This window comes from Micropterus dolomieu, linkage group LG10, assembly GCF_021292245.1.
Source record: "Micropterus dolomieu isolate WLL.071019.BEF.003 ecotype Adirondacks linkage group LG10, ASM2129224v1, whole genome shotgun sequence".
In the NCBI taxonomy this organism is placed as follows: domain Eukaryota; kingdom Metazoa; phylum Chordata; class Actinopteri; order Centrarchiformes; family Centrarchidae; genus Micropterus; species Micropterus dolomieu.
The window spans coordinates 23,445,898-23,465,487 of NC_060159.1; the positions used below are offsets into that span (position 1 = coordinate 23,445,898).

General features: G+C 38.2%; 2 protein-coding genes and 1 long non-coding RNA gene across 5 annotated transcripts in view; 2 read left to right on the plus strand and 1 right to left on the minus strand.

Moving 5' to 3' along the window:
- Positions 1-8,712, plus strand: part of ncoa1 (nuclear receptor coactivator 1) — a 62,117-nt gene extending 53,405 nt beyond the window's left edge. For all 3 annotated transcript variants that reach the window (XM_046060537.1, XM_046060539.1, XM_046060538.1), the window contains exon 22: positions 813-8,712. In XM_046060537.1, the coding sequence (XP_045916493.1) occupies positions 813-992 (180 nt within the window). In that variant the 3' untranslated portion in view covers positions 993-8,712. The remainder of the gene's footprint in view (positions 1-812) is intronic.
- Positions 8,713-12,494: 3,782 nt separating this feature from the next.
- The window catches only part of unc93a (unc-93 homolog A), a 15,987-nt gene continuing 8,891 nt past the window's right edge, over positions 12,495-19,590 (minus strand). Inside the window, exons 6-10 of the mRNA XM_046059858.1 lie at positions 17,591-17,716; positions 16,443-16,654; positions 14,022-14,157; positions 13,442-13,573; positions 12,495-12,939 (exon numbers count right to left, since the gene is read on the minus strand). Coding sequence (XP_045915814.1) covers positions 12,653-12,939; positions 13,442-13,573; positions 14,022-14,157; positions 16,443-16,654; positions 17,591-17,716 — 893 coding nt within the window. The 3' untranslated portion in view covers positions 12,495-12,652. The remainder of the gene's footprint in view (positions 12,940-13,441; positions 13,574-14,021; positions 14,158-16,442; positions 16,655-17,590; positions 17,717-19,590) is intronic.
- The window catches only part of LOC123977283, a 7,355-nt gene continuing 2,451 nt past the window's right edge, over positions 14,687-19,590 (plus strand). Inside the window, exon 1 of the long non-coding RNA XR_006826621.1 lies at positions 14,687-14,837. This is a non-coding gene — a long non-coding RNA (uncharacterized LOC123977283). The remainder of the gene's footprint in view (positions 14,838-19,590) is intronic.

A 19,590-nucleotide genomic window follows, 5' to 3' on the forward strand; every position in this document is an offset into this window, starting at 1 on the left:
TTAAAACCCCAATTTCATATTCTAATACATGGCATGGCTCCTTATTATTGGTATATGACAGATATAATGGTATCTGTGTATATGTTAGCTGCTGGATTGAGAAAGTACAGAAATTATAGATACTAGAGCATTGCCTGTTCACATGGGCCAATGTGACGCCTCCCTGCGCTTTTTCAATTTAGTGTAGTACTTGCTCAAAATGTGTGTCTCACATTGGTTTCACCTACAGCATTAATAACACTGAAACAACACGACAATGGCAGAGATACCGCTAGATATTCAGCTTTTCCTTAGGACTTAAAACTCTTAGAACTCCGTATCAACAAATTTTTTTCTAACTTATATCAAACCTGTGTGATGGCGATAACTCAGTTTGAGGTTTATTGGATGCACAGTTCTTAACGTATTCGAAATACAAATGCACACAAACACACACATAGATTCCTGCCTTTATTAGCAAGATGAAAACATGTTTCAGGTATATTAGAAACTGTGTGATTACATACATAGCTTGTTCACTAGACAGGTTTCTGCTGTATAATGTCCGCCTCACTACAGTCACCACCAATTTTAAGGGACCCTTATCCAAAACAGTTTTATGTCAAAAATTAAATAAATAAAAAAAAAAAAAGAAGAAATAGAAACATCTGTTAATTATAATTGTTGACAGATTTTCTTTTTTACTCTCAAATACAGATATCAGTATCAGTAGCTTCTAAAATCCAGGATCTGTGGGGCTCCAGTGAGGATGAGGCTGTAAAACCTTCAATGCTGGTCTGGTCCTTGTATTATTGTTGCCTCTGTCTCTGCAGGTACAGCAGGTTCAGGTGTTTGCGGACGTCCAGTGCACAGTGAACCTGGTTGGCAGTGATTCCTACCTGAACCAGGGCTCTGTCGGAGCGACGCCCTCCCAGAAGGGCCCCGGACCGCAGGGCTCCCAGAACAACCAGGCCCAGCAGAAGAGCCTCCTCCAGCAGCTGCTCACCGAGTGACAACCTCCACCCCTTCAGCTCTCCTACTCTCTCTACTTCTCACTTTTACGCCTCCTCGGTGCACCAGACCCATTGCTGTCTCTGTCTCACCTTTTGGATGGATGGATGGAAGGATGGATGTTTTGGACGGCCACAGTGTGTGGGCTCAGAGGTTTGGCTGTCGGTGGCGTTACGCAGCCTGACCGCTCCTGTGCAGGGGGGAGGGAGGGGGATACTTTAAGAAAAGACTGGAGTCAGAAGGAGCAGCAGTGTATTTAAACCTGCCTGTCTAATCTGTCTGACAACCTGTCTGTCTGCCTCAGCCTATTAAAGGCAGTGTTGTCTTGCTGCTCATTCCTTGGTGACCTACTTCCTGCTTCCTGACCCAAGAAACCAACTGCGACATCATTGTAGATTTGCCAAGTTGTCGTCACTGTCAAATCAGGGCCGGCCTCCTTTTGTTTAATTTTCTGATGGGACGGTTTCTGTCGGGCTGTCGCAGCAGTGCATCTTGGGAGCATGAGTTGCAGCATACAGCTGAGCTCAGCGTTTTAAGTGTGGGCGTATCCCGCACAGCAGCACCTCTGGCTTTTTTATTTTTGTTTTGTTTTATGTTTTACTCTACCTGTCTCTCAGCGATGTGGGAATGTTAAGGTTTCAGACCTCTGTGGCATTGTGGGATAGAAGCTCAGTATCAGCTGGTTCTGCGACTGTCTCTCTCTATCAGCTACAGTGCCTGGTGGAAGTTTGAGTTTTTCCCAAGCTCTGCTTCTTCTTCTACATATTATTCTATAACGTCTTCTGTTTTATTTTATTATTTTTGATTGAATTGTTTTTGTTTAGTTTAAAATCTTCTGCTCTCACCGTCATCATCATCATCATCACCTTCATGGTCATTAGAACAAGCTTTCACAACAGCCAGAATGGATGGATGGATTGATGGATGGATGGGAGACAGACGGGATGCTGCTCAGTTTGGAACTTGCGTGTCTTTCTCCCCCTGGGAGGAGGTTTTATTTTTATTTTTAGAGTATAAAAAAGAAAGACTGTTATGATTATTTAACTGTCTGTCCATCACATTTGACCCCTCACCTCAGCAGCTGTGAATACAGAGCCCTGTTGGGTTCTCTCTCTCTCTCTCTCTCTCTCTCTCTCTCTGTATCTTTCATGCTGTCTCTCGGCCTATCAGTGTTGTTTGCCATGTGCACCATGCAGGCGGGTAGTATTGTACAGTACAGAAGGACAAAGACTTGGGGATGAGCTCACTCTTCTCTTGTAACTGCTTTCCTTTTAAACGAAAGAAAGTGTAATTAATTGATTACTCAGAACAGCAAAACTATGTATAATGTGATTCGATCCAGGGTTGGGTTTTTTTCTAATAATGTCCGCTCATGGTTTTTGAGATTATGTTTTTTTTTGTTTTTTTTTTTGGCATCATGATATTCATGTTATTGTAACATCGCTACATGTTGCAGTGGAGGAAGAAGTTATTCCATCTTCTGAAATGTGAAAAGAAATTTTAAGCAATTGATTTTTTTAAAATATAGCTACGTCTCGCTCCCTTCGGCGTCCCATTTAGCGCTACAAGAAGCCACACTTTCTGCAAAAAAAAAGGGGAGTTTGATTGCTTTGCTTTCTCTTGTGGTAACCAGGGAGCTAGTTAGCTATTTTTTCTTGCTTACCTCCTCTTTTTTTATTCTTATGTATGTACAATACTTTCAAGAAAACCTTTCAGACAGTACATGTGTTTGTAACCATTGTATAAGAAAGCGTAATAATACCTTAAACCGTGTTCTTTGCTGTGATTACCAGACCTCTGGTGATGCTAACGGTACTTGAGCCTCATCAACATTGTGCCTGTAGTCACAGCAAACGGCGTGCTTTTGGATATTGTTCCTATATAATGATATTTAAGTAGAGGCTATAGTAATAGAAGTTCCTAACAAAGATGTGATGGATAATTAATTTAAAGCTGTCATGAAAATGAATCAAAACAAGATGGGTTGAGTCACAGAAGATAGGTTGTTTTCTATTTTCTCCTCACTTCCTTCAAACCTGTTTCATCAGTGTTTTTCCCCTCTGGGACTTTCTTTATTTTTGGGGAGGATTCAACCCTTTCTCTCTCCACCTCTGGTTCCCTGATGAAGACTTCACTCCACTGGCTACACACACATACAGTTTTCTGTTGACTACTGTTGCTCAGTCAGACACTGTCTCTCTCAGCGATAACAGACCTCTGTTAGCAAAAAAGAAAAAAGTCTGCTAACAGAAGATGATGTGCTTCTCATAGTTCACACCTTACTGGGAATTTAGAAAAAGGAAAACTCTGCCGAGACGTTGCCTCTAAATATTCTTTACATGACTAAATAATGTGAAGATACACAAATGGTCTTGATATCAGGCATATTAACAGAATCAGAATTTGCTTAGGGCGTAGTGTGGCACACTAATACCCAAGGGTTTCTAGTGTAGGATGCTGTAAGGCCTGACATGTTTTTTATCAGTCCTTTAAGCCCGTTTTGCACAGGAATAATTTAATTAGGGAACACCCTGTGATTTGTAACGACCACAAAGGTCCTCAGTGATTTTAAATCTGCCACGTCTGTACTCCAGCACAAAATCACACGTTCCCTGACTTAACTTATCCTGTGTGAATCCTCGTTCTTGGTTTGTTGTTTTTCTCTTTTTTAATCTTCCTTCTGTCATGGGAATTCGGAGACAGTTGTGGAATCTGTGGAGAGGGTTTTTGCATACAGCGCATACATCAAGTTCAAATGTTAGGAAGTATCATCACCTCCTGTAAATGAGTCACTCACATTAGGTCAACAACGTACAGTCGGGTGCTGCTTCAGTGGAGTACGACTTTCCTGTGTACTGTTTTTTTTGTTTTTTTTTTTTTTTTAAACAGAGATGCCTCACTATATGCAACATTACCCATATATAGAGGGATAGTATACAAGGTCAACATTCCACCCACCAACGGTGTTGTATGATGTGAGAACCACTTTGTGCTCAGCTGAAATGCTTTAAGTGCATATTTGGACGTGTTAAAGTGCAGATCAGTGCACTGTGTATCCAAACAGAGGCCCAGGAACAGTTACCAAGTGATAAATGCAGGAAAAAACCCTGCTGCCTGGACTTAAAACAGATATTTTAAACAATTAATTATTTAACAAGACTTTATGAGATGGGTTTTATTTTATTTTACTATTTTTCTGTCTGTCTGTATATTTATTAGAAAGGCATATGGGTAAATCATCAGTAGATATTTTTAACAACTTTTTATTACCTCATTACTGTTTTATCAGACAGTTCTGTCTGATAATCTGTCCTCTTGACCATGTTTTCACACTGTGAGCCGCTTGTGCGATTGGTCGACTGCAGCGCTAAACACCTTCTGCATCATGTATATTCTTCTTTACGTGCATCACATTAGCTTTTACCAGGAACTATTTACATTACATACATTTGGTTCATCGGTTAAGTGTTTAGTATGTAAAATCCCAGTTTCCCAGAGCCCAAGGTGACATCTTCACTCTCTTTGTTTTGTTCAACCAGCAGTGCAAAACGTGTGAAATGCAGTGGTGTCTCAGACTAAAACTTCTCCTCTACCTCCAAACTGAGAGTTTCCATTACTGCGCTTCTCTGTAGAACTTAAGAACAGAATAAGAGTTAAACCTCCTCCAACCCAAATTGTCGGTTTTATAGAGACAGTTTCCATTCCACTTAAAGTGATGATTTGCGGTGGAGCTATTTTAACCCTTTTTAGCTCCCTTTGAGGAGAGGTACTCCCAAATTCAACAGAATTTGATTGAGACTCTGATTCCAGTATTGTTCAAAATAAAATCTGTAGTAAATGTGATGCCTTTAACTGCAGGCAAAACTGTTGGTAGATAGAGAGAGAGAGAGAGAGAGAGCCCATCAATCGGAACGAGGAAGCTCAGAGATCTTAATTTGTAGTTGGTAACGTGCTTCTTCAGTAAACATACGTCATCCATGTTGCAGCAGTTGTCATGTTTTCTAGAGCATTTGGCTCATTTCTCACAGTGTGAAAAACACCCGTCAGACACTCCTGTGCCGCTGTTTGGTCAATGTCAAAATTTTTCAAAGAGACAGAAGCTGCACAAAGTGGAAGAATGTATTTTTGGAAGGATTCTGCCAGTGTCAGCCTCATATTGTTTATCTGCTCTGATGATTTCACACATACAGTATTGATCCCCTCCCCCCTCCTTACACTTTTCTGCGTGGAATAGGCATTCCTATGGAAATGGTTTCCTCTGTTACTCTGTTAGCTGCAGAAACGCAACAGCAACTGTCAGCTTATCCTACATAAAAACAAACGAACATGCCAAATACAACCAATACATATGTAATCTTTTTTTTATGCAACAGCCATTCAATGGAAACGACAGTCCCTCCTTCCTCACTACATTTAACAGGTACAAGGTTAGGTTCTTTAACATTGGTTTCAAGCTGTTAACATAATGTATATAACAGAGAAATGTGAATATGTATTTGTTCAGAATCTACAAAAAAAGTAGTGCTCCGAGTTTGTGGTAAAAAAAAAACAAAAAAACAAAAAACTACTCGCCTCCGTCATGTTTTGATTTTATGTTTTGATTTTCTACTTTTTTATTTTTCAAATGATGTATGTATGTATATGACTATCAGTGAATGCGTGTGTGTGTGTGTGTGTGTGTGTGTGTGTGTGTGTGTGTGTGTAAGTGATTAATACTGTATATCTGGTGTTCTCTAAGATGGAAAAGTCGAAGATGTCCTGGTTTGATTCTTTTCTTCTTTTTACTCTTTAGACCCTGCACAGTACCTGTGGGTGTTTCAGATAACTATGCCAGAGAATGGTTTTAGCGACTGCTGAATGTGATTTTACTGAGAGAGAAGCAGTGTGGACTGGCTCTTTGTACGGGTTAATTTAAAAAAAAAAGGCCATATTATTTAATTTTCTCTGTTGTCAAAAGTTTAAGCAGATCTGGGAGAGTGGAGCCTTGGTTTTATGGAGAAGCATTGCCTGGTTGTTGTGTATATTAGTAGGCTTCTTTTTTCAGTTTTCTAACTGTCTGACTGATGTAGGCTTTTTTGCATTTATCAATAGTAAATGACCAAAGCTTCAAGATGTTTGATGTATATCATATGCAAACCTCATCATCACTGGACAAAACATAATGTAGCGGCCCTTTTGTTCGTTTTGGATTTCTCTCTTTCTTCGCAGTGACATTCTGCTGCTGTTTGACGTTGTTTTGCATGTTCGTCTTTTCCTCGTTACTTTCTAGACACGTGTCCTTTAAAGTGGCCTATCGGCAACATTCTGTGTGATGTCCCCAAACGTTAGGTCAGTTTAGAGGCGTCTCCACTTGCCACCGATGAGGTATTTTGTGCCTGTAGTGCTATCACTCGTTTACAGGAAGAAAGAAAACATTGCAACTGATAGCTATGCACCTTACTGAAACAAGCGTTTCCTCACTTCGGTATGTAGAATTAACACTGGAGCATCACTAAATCATTAATTTCATAGTTAAGGTATTTATAGTTGCTTTACACAGATAACAAACAGACCCAAAATCCCTCTTAGTGAATTTAGTTGAAATCTGATGACCTTTCACAGCTTTTAATCTCATTCTTGGGGGAGAAAAAAAAAGTTAATTTGCTTTCCCCCCCCCATTAACTGAATACTTTATACCAAACTTGAGGTGCCTCTTGTATATATTTTCTGAAGTAAAGATTGCTCCTTTGCTGTTTAACAATAATAACCTTGTTATCCAGGGTTTTTTTAAACATTTTTTCACCTTTATAAAAAAAGTTTACTGTATTTTAAATGACTTTTTTACACACAGAAGATTAATCAAATTATTCCAGGAATTTGCAAATACAATCTAATTTTGCACTTTATATCGGATTTACTTGGGAGTGAAAAGGCCATCGGAAACAATCAGATTAGTATTTGGAGATAGAGTAAGTAATGTCCCCTGAATGTACAAAGAAAATGTTAGTTTTACTAGTTTAATTTGAAATCAATGAATTGCTCGGGTTCTTTATGAAGAACTTGACCTAGTGGATATCTATTATCCAAATGATGACTAAAAATTGTACACTTTACCTTCTTTGTAATGTAGTTCTGTCTCTTTCTGTCTTTCTCTGTTTACACCAACTGATCCTCAGTATAAATACTATGCCAGTCTTCTTCAGGTGACGTCCACTCCCCTCCTCTCCTCTCTGCGCTGTCAGCTGACACCAGGCATACTGTAAAAAAAAAAAAAAAAAAAGGTTAACTTCTCCAGCTTGAACTCAGAACATTCCTGCTCACAACACAGTTTCAGCAACCGTCGACACTTAGCTCTGTAGCTGCCGCCGCTGCTCAGTGTTCACTTCCCTCTGCCGCAGCATTTTGTTTTTGTTTTTCCTTAAACCAAGGTGGACACTCGCTTATTAGCAAAAGTCTGGTTGTGTGAGACTTCACCTCTGCTATCTAGCAACAACTGTGCACTGACATAAATGACGACACACTAACTTTGTTGCCTCTCTTCTCTGGTTTGCTTGTCTTGTCACACTTTTGTGCTGCCAGATGTAGAATAATGTTGTGGTGTGCTGATACCAGGATTGGGCCAATGCCTGGTGCAGGATCGGGCTAATGTCTGATGTAGGTAGTCATGTTAGGTGTCAGGGAAATTCACTGCAAAAAGAACCAAAAACCATTTGACGCATCAAATATTGAGGATACAGTTTGATCAGCTTCGGTTGCTTTTATCTTAAGTCAAAAATATGAAGCATTCTCGCTTGTCATTGGTCCAAAATAGTTTGGTATTTGTGCACCAATAAGACTCTACATAGTCCTTTAACTCCCAGTCATTCTTAACGCAGGTGTTCAAAACTAATCTCTTCTCTTATGTGAAAGTTACTACAGCATGAGTTGTCAAGTATTGTAAGTGCTGCCGTATTGGGACTGAGGTTGGCGGTTGAGAGACTTTAAAAGAAGGCTTATTAACTCACCACTTTTGTTTTTAGGGGGCGGTAATGCTGTCTTTGGAGAATCTGAGAAAAAATTACCAAGGTTCCACTTTCTCCCATGTACAAATTAATATAAATAAATATATATATATATAAATATATATTATCCATTTTACTCATTTTTGTCCATTTTTGTATATTACACTCATGTAAAGTTTGTTTTTAAAGAGGCATCGGAGCAGCTATTACAAGACAATATGAGTGACAATGTTCATCTGGGAGAATTTTATGCATGTTATATTTTCTTTCTCTATCTCTCTCTCTATCTCTGTGTCTTTTAATACTCCCCCTCTCCCTCCCCCGTTCAGGTGTGTAACGTGAATATAAAGAAATCTACCTTTTCTTTGGAATGTTGTAGACAATCAGTCTCAGGCCGGGTCCAGTCCCTGCAGGGAGTGAGAGCCCTGCAGGCTGACAGACAAACAAAACTCATTTTGTTTGATAACTTAAAAACTCTCTTTTATTTGCATCTACTGGAAGTCTAAATTTGGAGGTTTGACATGTTTATTCATGTGTTCATGGCTGCTCAAGTTTACACACACTTCTCTACTACACTCAAAACACAAACACCTCGTGCATTTGATCCCTCTGCTTTTTTTGTTTTGTTTTTTCCAAGGTGAGGATGCCAACCTTGAGGAAATGATGCTTTGACTAACAAATCTATAACATCTATGAATGTGGGAATGCAACACATTGCAATAAAAGCACCATTTGAAATGCAGCTTATTGTCCCTGTATATTCTTTATTACCCTAAACTTAATAAAACGAAAATCTGTTGACATCATCAAGTTTGCAGATGATGGCATTGTTTATTTTGGACATCAGACTCTTAGTCCAGCTATTAATCCAAATCCCTAATCATGACCTGAGGCATTTAAGTGTAGACCACTTTAGGAAAAATCTATATAGTAAGTATTATTTTAAAAAAACAAAATCAGAATCTTATAAAAATGTGAATGTTAATCTTAATGTCTAATTAGACATTTTTACTCCGTTTTCCCGTGATAACGGGATACTTTTCTCATGATCTCGAGATAACGAACCATAGCTGAATACAGGGGATCGGCAGGTGTGTTTCTTTAGGATAATTTCATTCAACAGTGTTACTAGTTAGCTCACTTGGTGGAGTCCAGGGCTTGCAGCCCCAGGATTTTAGGTTAAACTCAGCAAACTTTTTTTTATTCTTCTGTGTTTTTTCATCATTCTCTTCAACAAAGTTGTTATGGAGAGATTCAGGGGAATCCAATCACACATTTCCCGACAGCTATTTCAAAGGTTCTGAAATAGCTGTCATGAAATGTGTAGTTAAATGGATTCGCTTGAATGAGAAGTGGATGAATTTCCTCCTCCTGAAAGTCCATAGGTTGATCAATGTGAACCAATCGCTGGGATGCACACACTCCAGCACTTGCTTAATTGTGAGCATGCAAATTAGTCATCTTCATAACAACTTTGTTGAAGAGGATTATGAAAAAGATTTTTTTTAAAGTTGGTGTTCTATGAGGATTGCACTCACAATCTCAAGATAATGAGATTTATGCTCTACCAACTGAGCTGATCAGTAACCCTTAAAACCAAGCTGAAATTACCATTACAAAACGTTCCTGCCAACCACTGTGTTAAACTTCTGTTTGGTTATCAAGAGATCACGAGAAAATTATCCCATTATCACGAGAAAACAACAATTGTTATCATGAGATAATTATCATGGGAAAACGGAGTAAAACAAAGATTTGAATCGATGGCCGCTTAGGGCTTCCGTAGTAATGTACATAAAGTATAATGTTAAAGGTTCCCAGTGACTATATCATTTGATTATTAATTATTCATGTAAAAGCAAGATTTTACTGACATAGTTGATCGAAGTGGAGTTCATTTTGTATTATAACTGCAACTAATGATTATTTTTGTTATTATTAACCTACTGACTATTTTGTCATCATCTCATCATTAATTGATTGATTGATAGTTTGGTGTTTAAAAAAAATATTGTCGTCACAGCCCAAAGTGACCCTCACAATGCTTGTTTTGGCCAACCAACAGTCCAAACCTCAAAATTATTAAAAACACTTTAAAATTATTAAAACAAATAAAAAGAAAAAGCAGAAAGTTTTCACATTCTTGAAGCTGGAACCATGAAAAATAAACGATTACCATAACAGTTGCCAATTAATTGTTTGTTGATCAACTCATCGTTTAAGCTCTACCTGTATAAATTGTTAAGTAGCTTACAAAACTATAGAACGTCAAGTCACACATGACCTGAAGTTTGTGGTTTGATGCAGGTTTGTTTTGTGGGTAAGATATTTGTAGTCTCTTATAAATGTCAAAATGCTCCTTCAGTGGAAGTATCCCTCTGAGTAAATTATGCTGATATCTAATGTCATCATTGGGAAGGGAGAAAAAGGTGTTGTTATTGTTATTGTGTTATTTATATTTCTGCAGTAAAGATTGGTCCTTTGCTGATAAAAATAATAACCTTGTTAACCACGTTTAAAAAAAAAAAAAAAAAAAACATTTTTCACCTATATAAAATAAGTGTTTTGTAAGTCCAAATGAAGTAGATGGGACTTTCCATGTTTTGCTTGATGCAGATGTAAAAAGAAAAAAGCCCCTTCAGTGGGGGTATCCCTCTAAGTGAATTCAGTTGTCATTATACAAAGCTTGAGGTGTATTAGTATATATATTCTTTATGCAGTTAAGATTGTTTTTTCACTTTGACCAAAAAAAAGTTAACTATATTTTAAAGAGGTGGTATTATGCTCATTTTCAGGTTCAAAATCATTTTTAGGGATTGTACCACAACAGGTTTACATGGTTTCATTTTCAAAAAACAACATATTTTTGTCATACAGCACATTGCTGCAGCTCCTCTTTTCACCCTGTGTGTTGAACGCTTTGTTTTAGCTATGGAGTGATACATCTTGCCTCTACATGATCTTTGTTGGGAGTTGCACATGCGCAGTTCCCAGGTAAGAACTACTAGCCAATCAGAAGCAGAGAAAGGCGTGTTGTGAGAAGCCGGTAAACACGGCTTCGGTTCAGCTGTATGTCCCCTTACCAGCTTGGCAACATGGACTGGAGCAAGAGTTTCAAAGCGGTGAGTTGTTAATCTGTAACTAATGTATGTATATAACTAATGTATCTTTCATCCATGAAGTTGTAACTGAGCTCTATCTCTACATCACAGTAACAAATTTATGTCCGGACGTGACCATAGTTGGATGAGACAGTGGAGATAACGGCCGTGTGTGGAGCTAGCTAGCTTGCTTAGCTAGGTGCATCTGTTATTCACATTAACGCATTTTAACATGGCTGATAATTTTGTCAAGCGAACTAAATGTACTCACTGGAGAAAGTGAACAGCTAACTAATTTTGCTATGACGTCACAGCAAAGCGGGAAAAAGTCTGGACTACAAACGAGCTGTTTTCAGGCAGTTCAGAGCAGTGTTTTACGTGGGAGATGGGAACTCCCTTTGGGGTGGACTTTGGGCTTTTTCACTTTGCAAACCTATTACATGCAAAGAAAATATATATAACTCAATAAAGGAGAGGGAAAAAGCCAAAAAGCACAATATGACCTCTTTAAATTACTTTTTCAAATCATCCCAGGAATTTGCACATCGAATTTACTTGGAGTGAAAAGGCCATCAAAAACCAAAGGTTTGTTACAGCTCTGGCAGCTGTTCTAACATAGCATTGCACATTACATTGGGCTGGGGGTAACACCTTTCAAACTGAATTTCAATGGAATTAATCCCATGTTGCTTAAGAAACCCATCAAAACTAAAGTTATTTTAATACATTATCTCAAACAAGAAAAGTGACCTTTATTTGCATTTGTGTGTGATTTAACCATGGACTATGGAGCTCCGGAGAGTCTTCCAAGCGATCATAGACAGCTGATGCTGTTGTGTGTTGTACCTGTGGTAGCTGTCAGTGTAGTATCACACAAAATGGGGTGAAAGGACACAAGTTTGACAAGTTTGACTGTATTTCGACACAAAGTTTTAAATATTAAAACATTTATTTTTCACTTTGCAAGTTTAAGCTCTTAACATGTACAGTAGGCTACTCTATCTAATTTCAGTTACACATATTAGTCACAGTACATCAACATTTATAAAATGTGAAAAAATATTGCTTTGTAGTAGAAAAGCTGTGATAATTGGATACAAATACAACACCGCTGTAAAAAGACAACAAGTCGGCGTGGAGAAGATTGTTAGAAGATTGTTGGTCATGACAGACCAACAATCTGAGGTCCTAATTTCAGCAGGGATAAATCGCAGTACAATATTCCGCCAAATATGTCAAGTCAAATATGCAGCATTTTTGTTACAGCGTTTAGCGTGGTGATAGTTTTCCTTGTCAGTAGTGGATTTTTTTGGATCTCAGCTGCAAATTGCTGGCATTTGAAATGTGACATTATTATTTGTGGTACTGTTCCACAAGGGAACAAGAGGGTTTAGGGGGCGGTGAAGCAGTGAAAATCAGGGAGCAGGTTTCTGAGCAGGTTTATTCACTGTGGCATTTTGAAAGCATTTTGAAAGCAATTTGAACAATTTCGCATTAGGTCAGACACCTGATTTGCAGGGACCATATCAGGATGTAAATAAAAAAAAATTAAATAAGAACAAAACACTTGAAATTCAGTTTTTACATTTTTGACTGGCAAATGGTCTTGTCCTCTGTTTGAGCAGTTTCTTTGTGGCTTAGGTAGGTCCTCTCCTCAATGGGCGGCGTGGGATTCTTGTATTCGCGGTACTCCACTATGGGGTAAGTGATGACAGTCACCAGCAGAACAGCCAGCAAGATGTACAGTTTATACTCCAGGCATAAGAAGGTGCTGTAGGCGAAGGCGATAACGAAGCCGAGTGACTCCCACATGCGGTAGTTAGCAAATGCTGCCTCTTTTTCCCGGGGGAAAAGGACGCCATAAAGAGCTGCAGGACAGAAAACAGACGACGGGCCAACATATGTTAAGTTCAAGTGTTTACAAACTCCAACAGCAATAACTGTTTGAAATATGTGATTATATAATGATTATATAATAAATTTTGATTTAAAGAAGCAGTGCTTGGGTTGGGTCCAAGAAACACTTGGAAAGATAACAGGTTAAAGCCCCCAAGAGGCTCCACAATACTAAAGTGTAGAGAGAAAAAAAAAAACAGAATACTATTCTTTTTGGTATGCTTAGAGCTTTACAAGTGTTGAAGTATCTATTTTTATTGTTTAACAGTCAGGAGTTCACTAAAATCAGTAACAATCATTGTCTGGGAACCACACATATCCATGCCAAGTTTCATAGCAGTCTTGTGTAGATACCTCTCCACTGTTGCAGATATTGCACGATGTGTGGATTATTACAAGGACGATGGATAAACACAACTATCATTATCACTACAATATCCAGTTCTTTGGACGAAGGCGTTGGGAGTTTCTTACCGTTGGTCTGAGTTTGCCAGATTGCGTCTGCCATACCCCACAGGGCAGGAAATACAAAGAAGACAGCCAGCTGGTTAGGATGAGGCCTCCAGAACATGAGAGCAATGATACAGGAAAAGTTGGTCACTGCAGCTGAAAATGGACAAACATGGTATTCAAGTGGATATCGGCAGTTCATTCAGATCAGGTTTTTCATACATGTTTTGTTTAGTCTCCATTTACTGCATGATTATATTTATAAAAGCGTCTTCTGCAGCTCAGAAAACCAAAATTTAGGACAACACAGGAAACGCTGATGACAAAGTGAATACTTTGAAAATCCACCTGATCTGACTTGAAAGATAAAGTGAGGCTGCAACAGAAGAGAGCATCTCAACCCTTCTGAATCATACAACAAATTGGAGCATATTGTCCAAATTACATTTTAGCAGGATATTTTCTTCACACAGAACATGATGAATCCTAACTTTGAAGGCAAAGGCATGTAGCTCTACAGAACAGCAGTGAGCAGTTTATTTTTTTTAGAAAGTCACCACATGTACAGTACCCTGTATGTGTATAACTATAAAAGAGATTTTACCCAGGAAGAAGAGGGCAGCCCTCCCAGTGTACCGAGCGAGTCTCCCGAAGAGAAAGGAGCACAGAGAATTAGAGGCTCCAAAACACATCATCACAAAGCCAACAAAATGGATCCCCAAAGCACACGTCACATAGTTCTGCAAAGAAACAACATTTACAAATATATCTTAGCAAGATGTCTGTGAAGGTTATCCAGGGAAGGTTAAAATCAATCAGTTGCCAACGATGGTCGTTCAGATTTGGCCTCAGTGACTATAATGATGGTCGTTACAGCAGCCAGGAGCACTAACGAACCAGCAGTATTGATCATCTTGGCAACCAACGAAGGTTAAAATGAAGGGCAACTGTCATAGACATCATCTTGGCAAATTTAAATATTTGAGTTTCCCTACCAGTCAGTCAGAACTGAAGAAGTCTCTTGGATGAGGGACGAAACGTCTTCTAGTATCATCAACCAAGTCCAGTTGCCCTGATTTTAACCTTCCTTGGATAATTATATATCCAGTATCTCATATATAAATAATTTCAATTCGGGTCGTGGGTGCAGCTGAGGTGACGTGTTGCTGAAACTCTCGCCCAGAGCCCTTTAAAGAGGGTCTTTAAAGAGGCCTTTAAAGAGGGTCTTTAAAGGGCTCTGGGCGACAGTGGTTTCCACCCACGACCCGAATTGCTCGACAGGACCGAGTTAGCTCATGCTAAGGAGCTAATGCTATATGCTACTCTGCGTTAGCAAAGGTAGCTTCTAAACCCCCAGTGCTGTACGGTGGCGGTTGGAACCTGTGGCCGTGTTGTTAGCAGTCTATGGCTCACAGTCAAGGTAAGTCACCTGAAAGTATTAAAATAACTCACATATCTGTTATTGACATTATACTTCACAAGGTTTTAAATTATTTTTAATATATAAATGTGGTAACGTTATTTTGCAACATTAACGTTAGATTTTGTTGAGACCAACGTTAACAGTTAACTATGAATCAGTTATTAATTACATTAACATTTACTTACATCTCAAACGAACAATTTGAAGCAAATCAATTAACCCTTTTACATAACGTTAGTTACGAGTCGTTTATTTGGGTGTCATCAGATTACCGTATATTACTTGTAATAAATTTAGAAAGTCCTTAGTTACATGATGGAAGCTGTATATCTTGTAAAACGTTAGCCATGGCTGCTATGACGTTAATTAATTCCCCACACCGCTATATTGATCCAAGTTGCTGCTGTCGGCAGGGCTGTGAGATTATTGTCTGGAAGAGTACACTTGAGAGAGAAAGGTACTTTTTATATGGGGTTTGGAGTTTGATACACTTATTCAACAGTTCTTCTGCCCCCTAGTGGAATAAAGACTAATGCATCTGTAAAGGAATAGTTCACTGAAAATATGTCTTTTGAAAATCAAACACTCACTGTCTGATGGTCTGAAGGCTGACTTGAAAAGTTTGCAAAGTTCTTGATTTTTTTTTTCATCTTTTGCGTGTAGTCAGTTTGGATTCACAACAGTTAATCTAGTGTAAAGCGCTAAATAAAGTGAAATATGTCAAACCTTTTTTTTTTGTGTAATTCTTGATAATCAAAGCTTACAGCTCATGGAAATCAAAACTGCGGCATCTCAAAATTTATTAGAATTTCAAAATAAAGAATTTATAATACACAAATGTCGATCTGAGAAAAACAAAACACCTGCAAGGTTTCCTCAGCATTTCTGGTTAAGTGAAACTCAAATAAACTTTTCCACGTTGTTCTTAGTTTTTGAGATGCACGTATAAGTACAAAGAGTAAGTAAGTTAATTTACCATGACAAGGAATTCTAACGGTAACCCTGTTTCACAGCCACGAAAAAACTATCAAACGTCTCCTGAAACATATTCCACTTCTCTGCCGTACATTTCATAATCTGCTAATACTCATATTTTAGTACAATATACTAAAATGCGGCTTAACAGCTTCTATTTCCTGCTAGCGCCCATCTGTTTACATGTGTTGCCTCCCACCAATATATTTTATGTAACAATTTCTTTAAAGATGCACTTCACTGATTTTACAGGCTGTTTACAGGCCTACTGCACATGTGAAAAAAAAAGTTGATTAAAGCCATTTGTGTCTCCAGAGGGAGCATCAGTTGGGTCTGAAGACTAGAAAATAAAAATAGTTTATCAGACCTCTGTAGCATTGTGGGTAATATAGGCGGCATGTTAAAAGAATGAAAAAAAGAATGTGAGAGATAAAAATACTCCTCAGGTTCTGCTGCATCAATTTTTATCCTTTCTGTAAAACAGTACATCATGAGTCTGACAATATTATTGGAATACAATCTAGTACTTTGACAATTATTCATGGTAAAAGGGAGACTTACTCAGGATCAAGCGTCATGTATACGTAGAAAATATGGTTACTGATTCTTGTTTGGAGATCTCCATACCTTAGTATACTCCCCAGAGAGGAAACTCTGTTCGAAGCCACTGTACATGGTGAGAGGGATGAGGGTCACCAGCCTCCAGTCCTTCAGCAGTCTAAACGTGGCCAGGAAGGTGTGACAAAACGGCTCCCGGTTCCCACGAAACTGGCTTGTTTGCTGTTGGTCAATGTTGTCCAGAAACACTGCCACAATGAGCATGGCCAGCAGTCCCACGCCTACCACACAACACTGATAGTTATGAAGTAGAATAAACCATGGTTCTATCATGATCTGGGAGGGTGCAACTGCTTTCTCTGATTACTTTCACACTGCTGACTGAAGGTGTGTCGAAGAATAAGTTATTTTATTGTTGGAGTTTTATTTTTCCAATTTTGCCACCACTTCAAATCTGAATTTTACCACTCGCCATAGTATAAAAGCTCTTATAGGGTTCATTATTTTAGTTTTTTAATGAAACCGAAAATCTAGGATTTCATCTTTGTCCATTAAAATTGTGTTTCTTGTTGGTATCTCTGCCATAAGACTATTGAATATAAAAAGTATTTTCCATTTTACACATAGCCTATTCTTAACAGTTGCAGTCTCTGGAAGAATCCCTCAAAGACTCAGTAAAAGTTGTGTAAAAATATTAAGCCACTTTTATAAAACACCATATGTTATCTAGTTGGAAGGAAGAGGATCTGTACCCAAGAACTATAACATGGCTATTTAAGAAATCAAGGTCAACAGTATAGAGATGACAGCATATTAGGGGAGACTCTGGGGTGACACTAGAGCACCCCTAAACTATCCTTTTAATCTGAGGGTGTGCACATCCAAATCAGATGAACGCTGTTGCAACTTTATCTCTTTAAACACATAAATCACCACTTCTAGTGGGTGAAAAGTAATTGAGCAGTCAAAATATATCCTACATAAGTCACTATATTTTACATGCTGTCAAATGTTGTCTTAAATGTCTGACCTACAGCAAACACTTATTCCCTGGTAATTGTTCTCTGTTTTGGAGTCAAATACCTTCCAAAAAATCTGTCCTAATTGCTGCCTGTATGTTTAGGGGGCTGTTTAAAGAACCCTGCACCGTTGTGGAAGAACATCCTTATTTAATCTTTCAGACTTGACTGTGATGCCAAAGTAAACACTGGCGTTACCAATGTAGGCTCCGACGAGTGTCCACACTAGTTTCTGAGCAGGTCTGGTGGTCGTGCTGTTGACGCTGATATTGAGGCCGCAATCAGCCGCTCCACAGGACTGCAGCTGCTCGGCTGTGATGTTAGCTGTCAGAAAAACAACAAACAATACATATCACGTAGATATCACGTAAATACTACTCTTCACCAAGAAAAGAAAGATGATATGATTTTCTTTGTGTGTATATGTACGCAGGATAAGCGGTTGATGATGGATGGATGGATGGTATATAACTTCTGGGGGGGGGGTCTTATTTATTGCCCTTTAAAGACAAAATGCATGTCTATAGCAAAATTCAAACATAATGCAGGCCATTGTATGAAATGATGATCTATATAATGAGTTGGAAAGCAAAAATGTAGAAGTTAAAGATGAAAATATTGCTCTTGATATTAATATTTTAAATTATTTTGTATAGTTTCCATCAGTTATCTAATTCAATGAGCAGTGTATCATTAAATATTGTAAATCTATTTATTCACTTTTATAAGAGGCACATTTTATAATTCATAATTCCGCAAACATAAACAGTGCGTGCCCTAAAACAGTACGGAAATAAAAATGTAATAAACAGCTGTGTTGTGTTATCCTTCCAAGAAGTGCCTGTCATCATCTAAGCTGATAAGCTGGAGAGCATTAACACCAATAAAATTGTATGCTGCATACTTGGCAACACACTCTTTCTTATTCTCTCTCAAATTGAACCCATAAAAAATGCTGTAAGCCAGCAGTTAGACCTTGCCCACTATCAGCTACACACAAGATCTGGAGCAACTAGGGGTTAAGTGTCTCGCTCAGGGACACAATGGTTTCTCACAGTGAATTCAAACCCGGGTCTCTCACACGGCATGTGTCTTATCCACTGCGCCATCACCACCCCCATCCAGAACCAAAAGAACCAAAGCGACAAATAAAGATGCTCAGCATGCAACAGATGGACCTCTTTGCTCTTTTTCATCAGCCTAAGGTTGAATGAAATGGCATCAAACGTGTCAATGGGCTGTCAGTTATCAGTTATGGAGCAAAAGGAAGTTTGATTTGATAGGACAGACAGAAAGCTGGGATTTTTGACATACTTTTTACTTTACTGGTGCAGCTTTGTAGTTACACCCACCAGTGTGGCAGGTCAATAATGAAGATGGGCTGTTATCCAGGAATCAAATCGAATCTCCAGTCAACTCCCCCAGACTCACAGTTCAACTTTGACTATGGGCCATTGATAACCAATCACCAACTATGTTTGGAAATGGAGACCTCCTGTTTTAGCAAGTTGTTTTGTACATTTTCACCTGACCACAAACTTTTGCAACACCACCACAAACTGTTTACAGTTGGTCATCGCTCTGATCAATATTTATTTATTACCTTACCTGAAGACTCAGTCATCACAGGTACGTTTCATTTAGGTTTCTGAAACTTTGTTATTGTCACTTAATCTGACTATTATATAACTCTTCATTCAGCAGTTAATTGAACTAAATTCAGTGGTGGAAGATGTACTCAGCTCTTTTGTAGTCCAAATAAATATAAAAACACCAGAATACAAAATGTTACTTAATTAAAACTATTATCAGCAAGATGTACCTAAAGTATTAAGTAAAAGTATTTATTATGCTGAATGACTGCTTACACTTTTGTATTATTACAGAACATTTTATTATTCTGTGTTTGTGACCAATAAAATACATGCAAGAGATTTTTAGATACTTTGTATACTACTATGTTGACTAGTAGTATAAAAAGTACATATCATATGTTTTTGAATGTAAAAAGTAAGACACGTGTAGTGGAGTAAAAAGTACACTATTTCCTTCTGAAATGTACGGAGTCAAAGTCAAAAGTAGTAAAAAATGGAAATATTTAAGAAGTTTTTAATGCAGACAGATTTTCTCTACAACCCTGTTGTAAAATGTTGTAAAGTACAATATGTCAAAATTATACTCAAGTACAGTACTTGTCT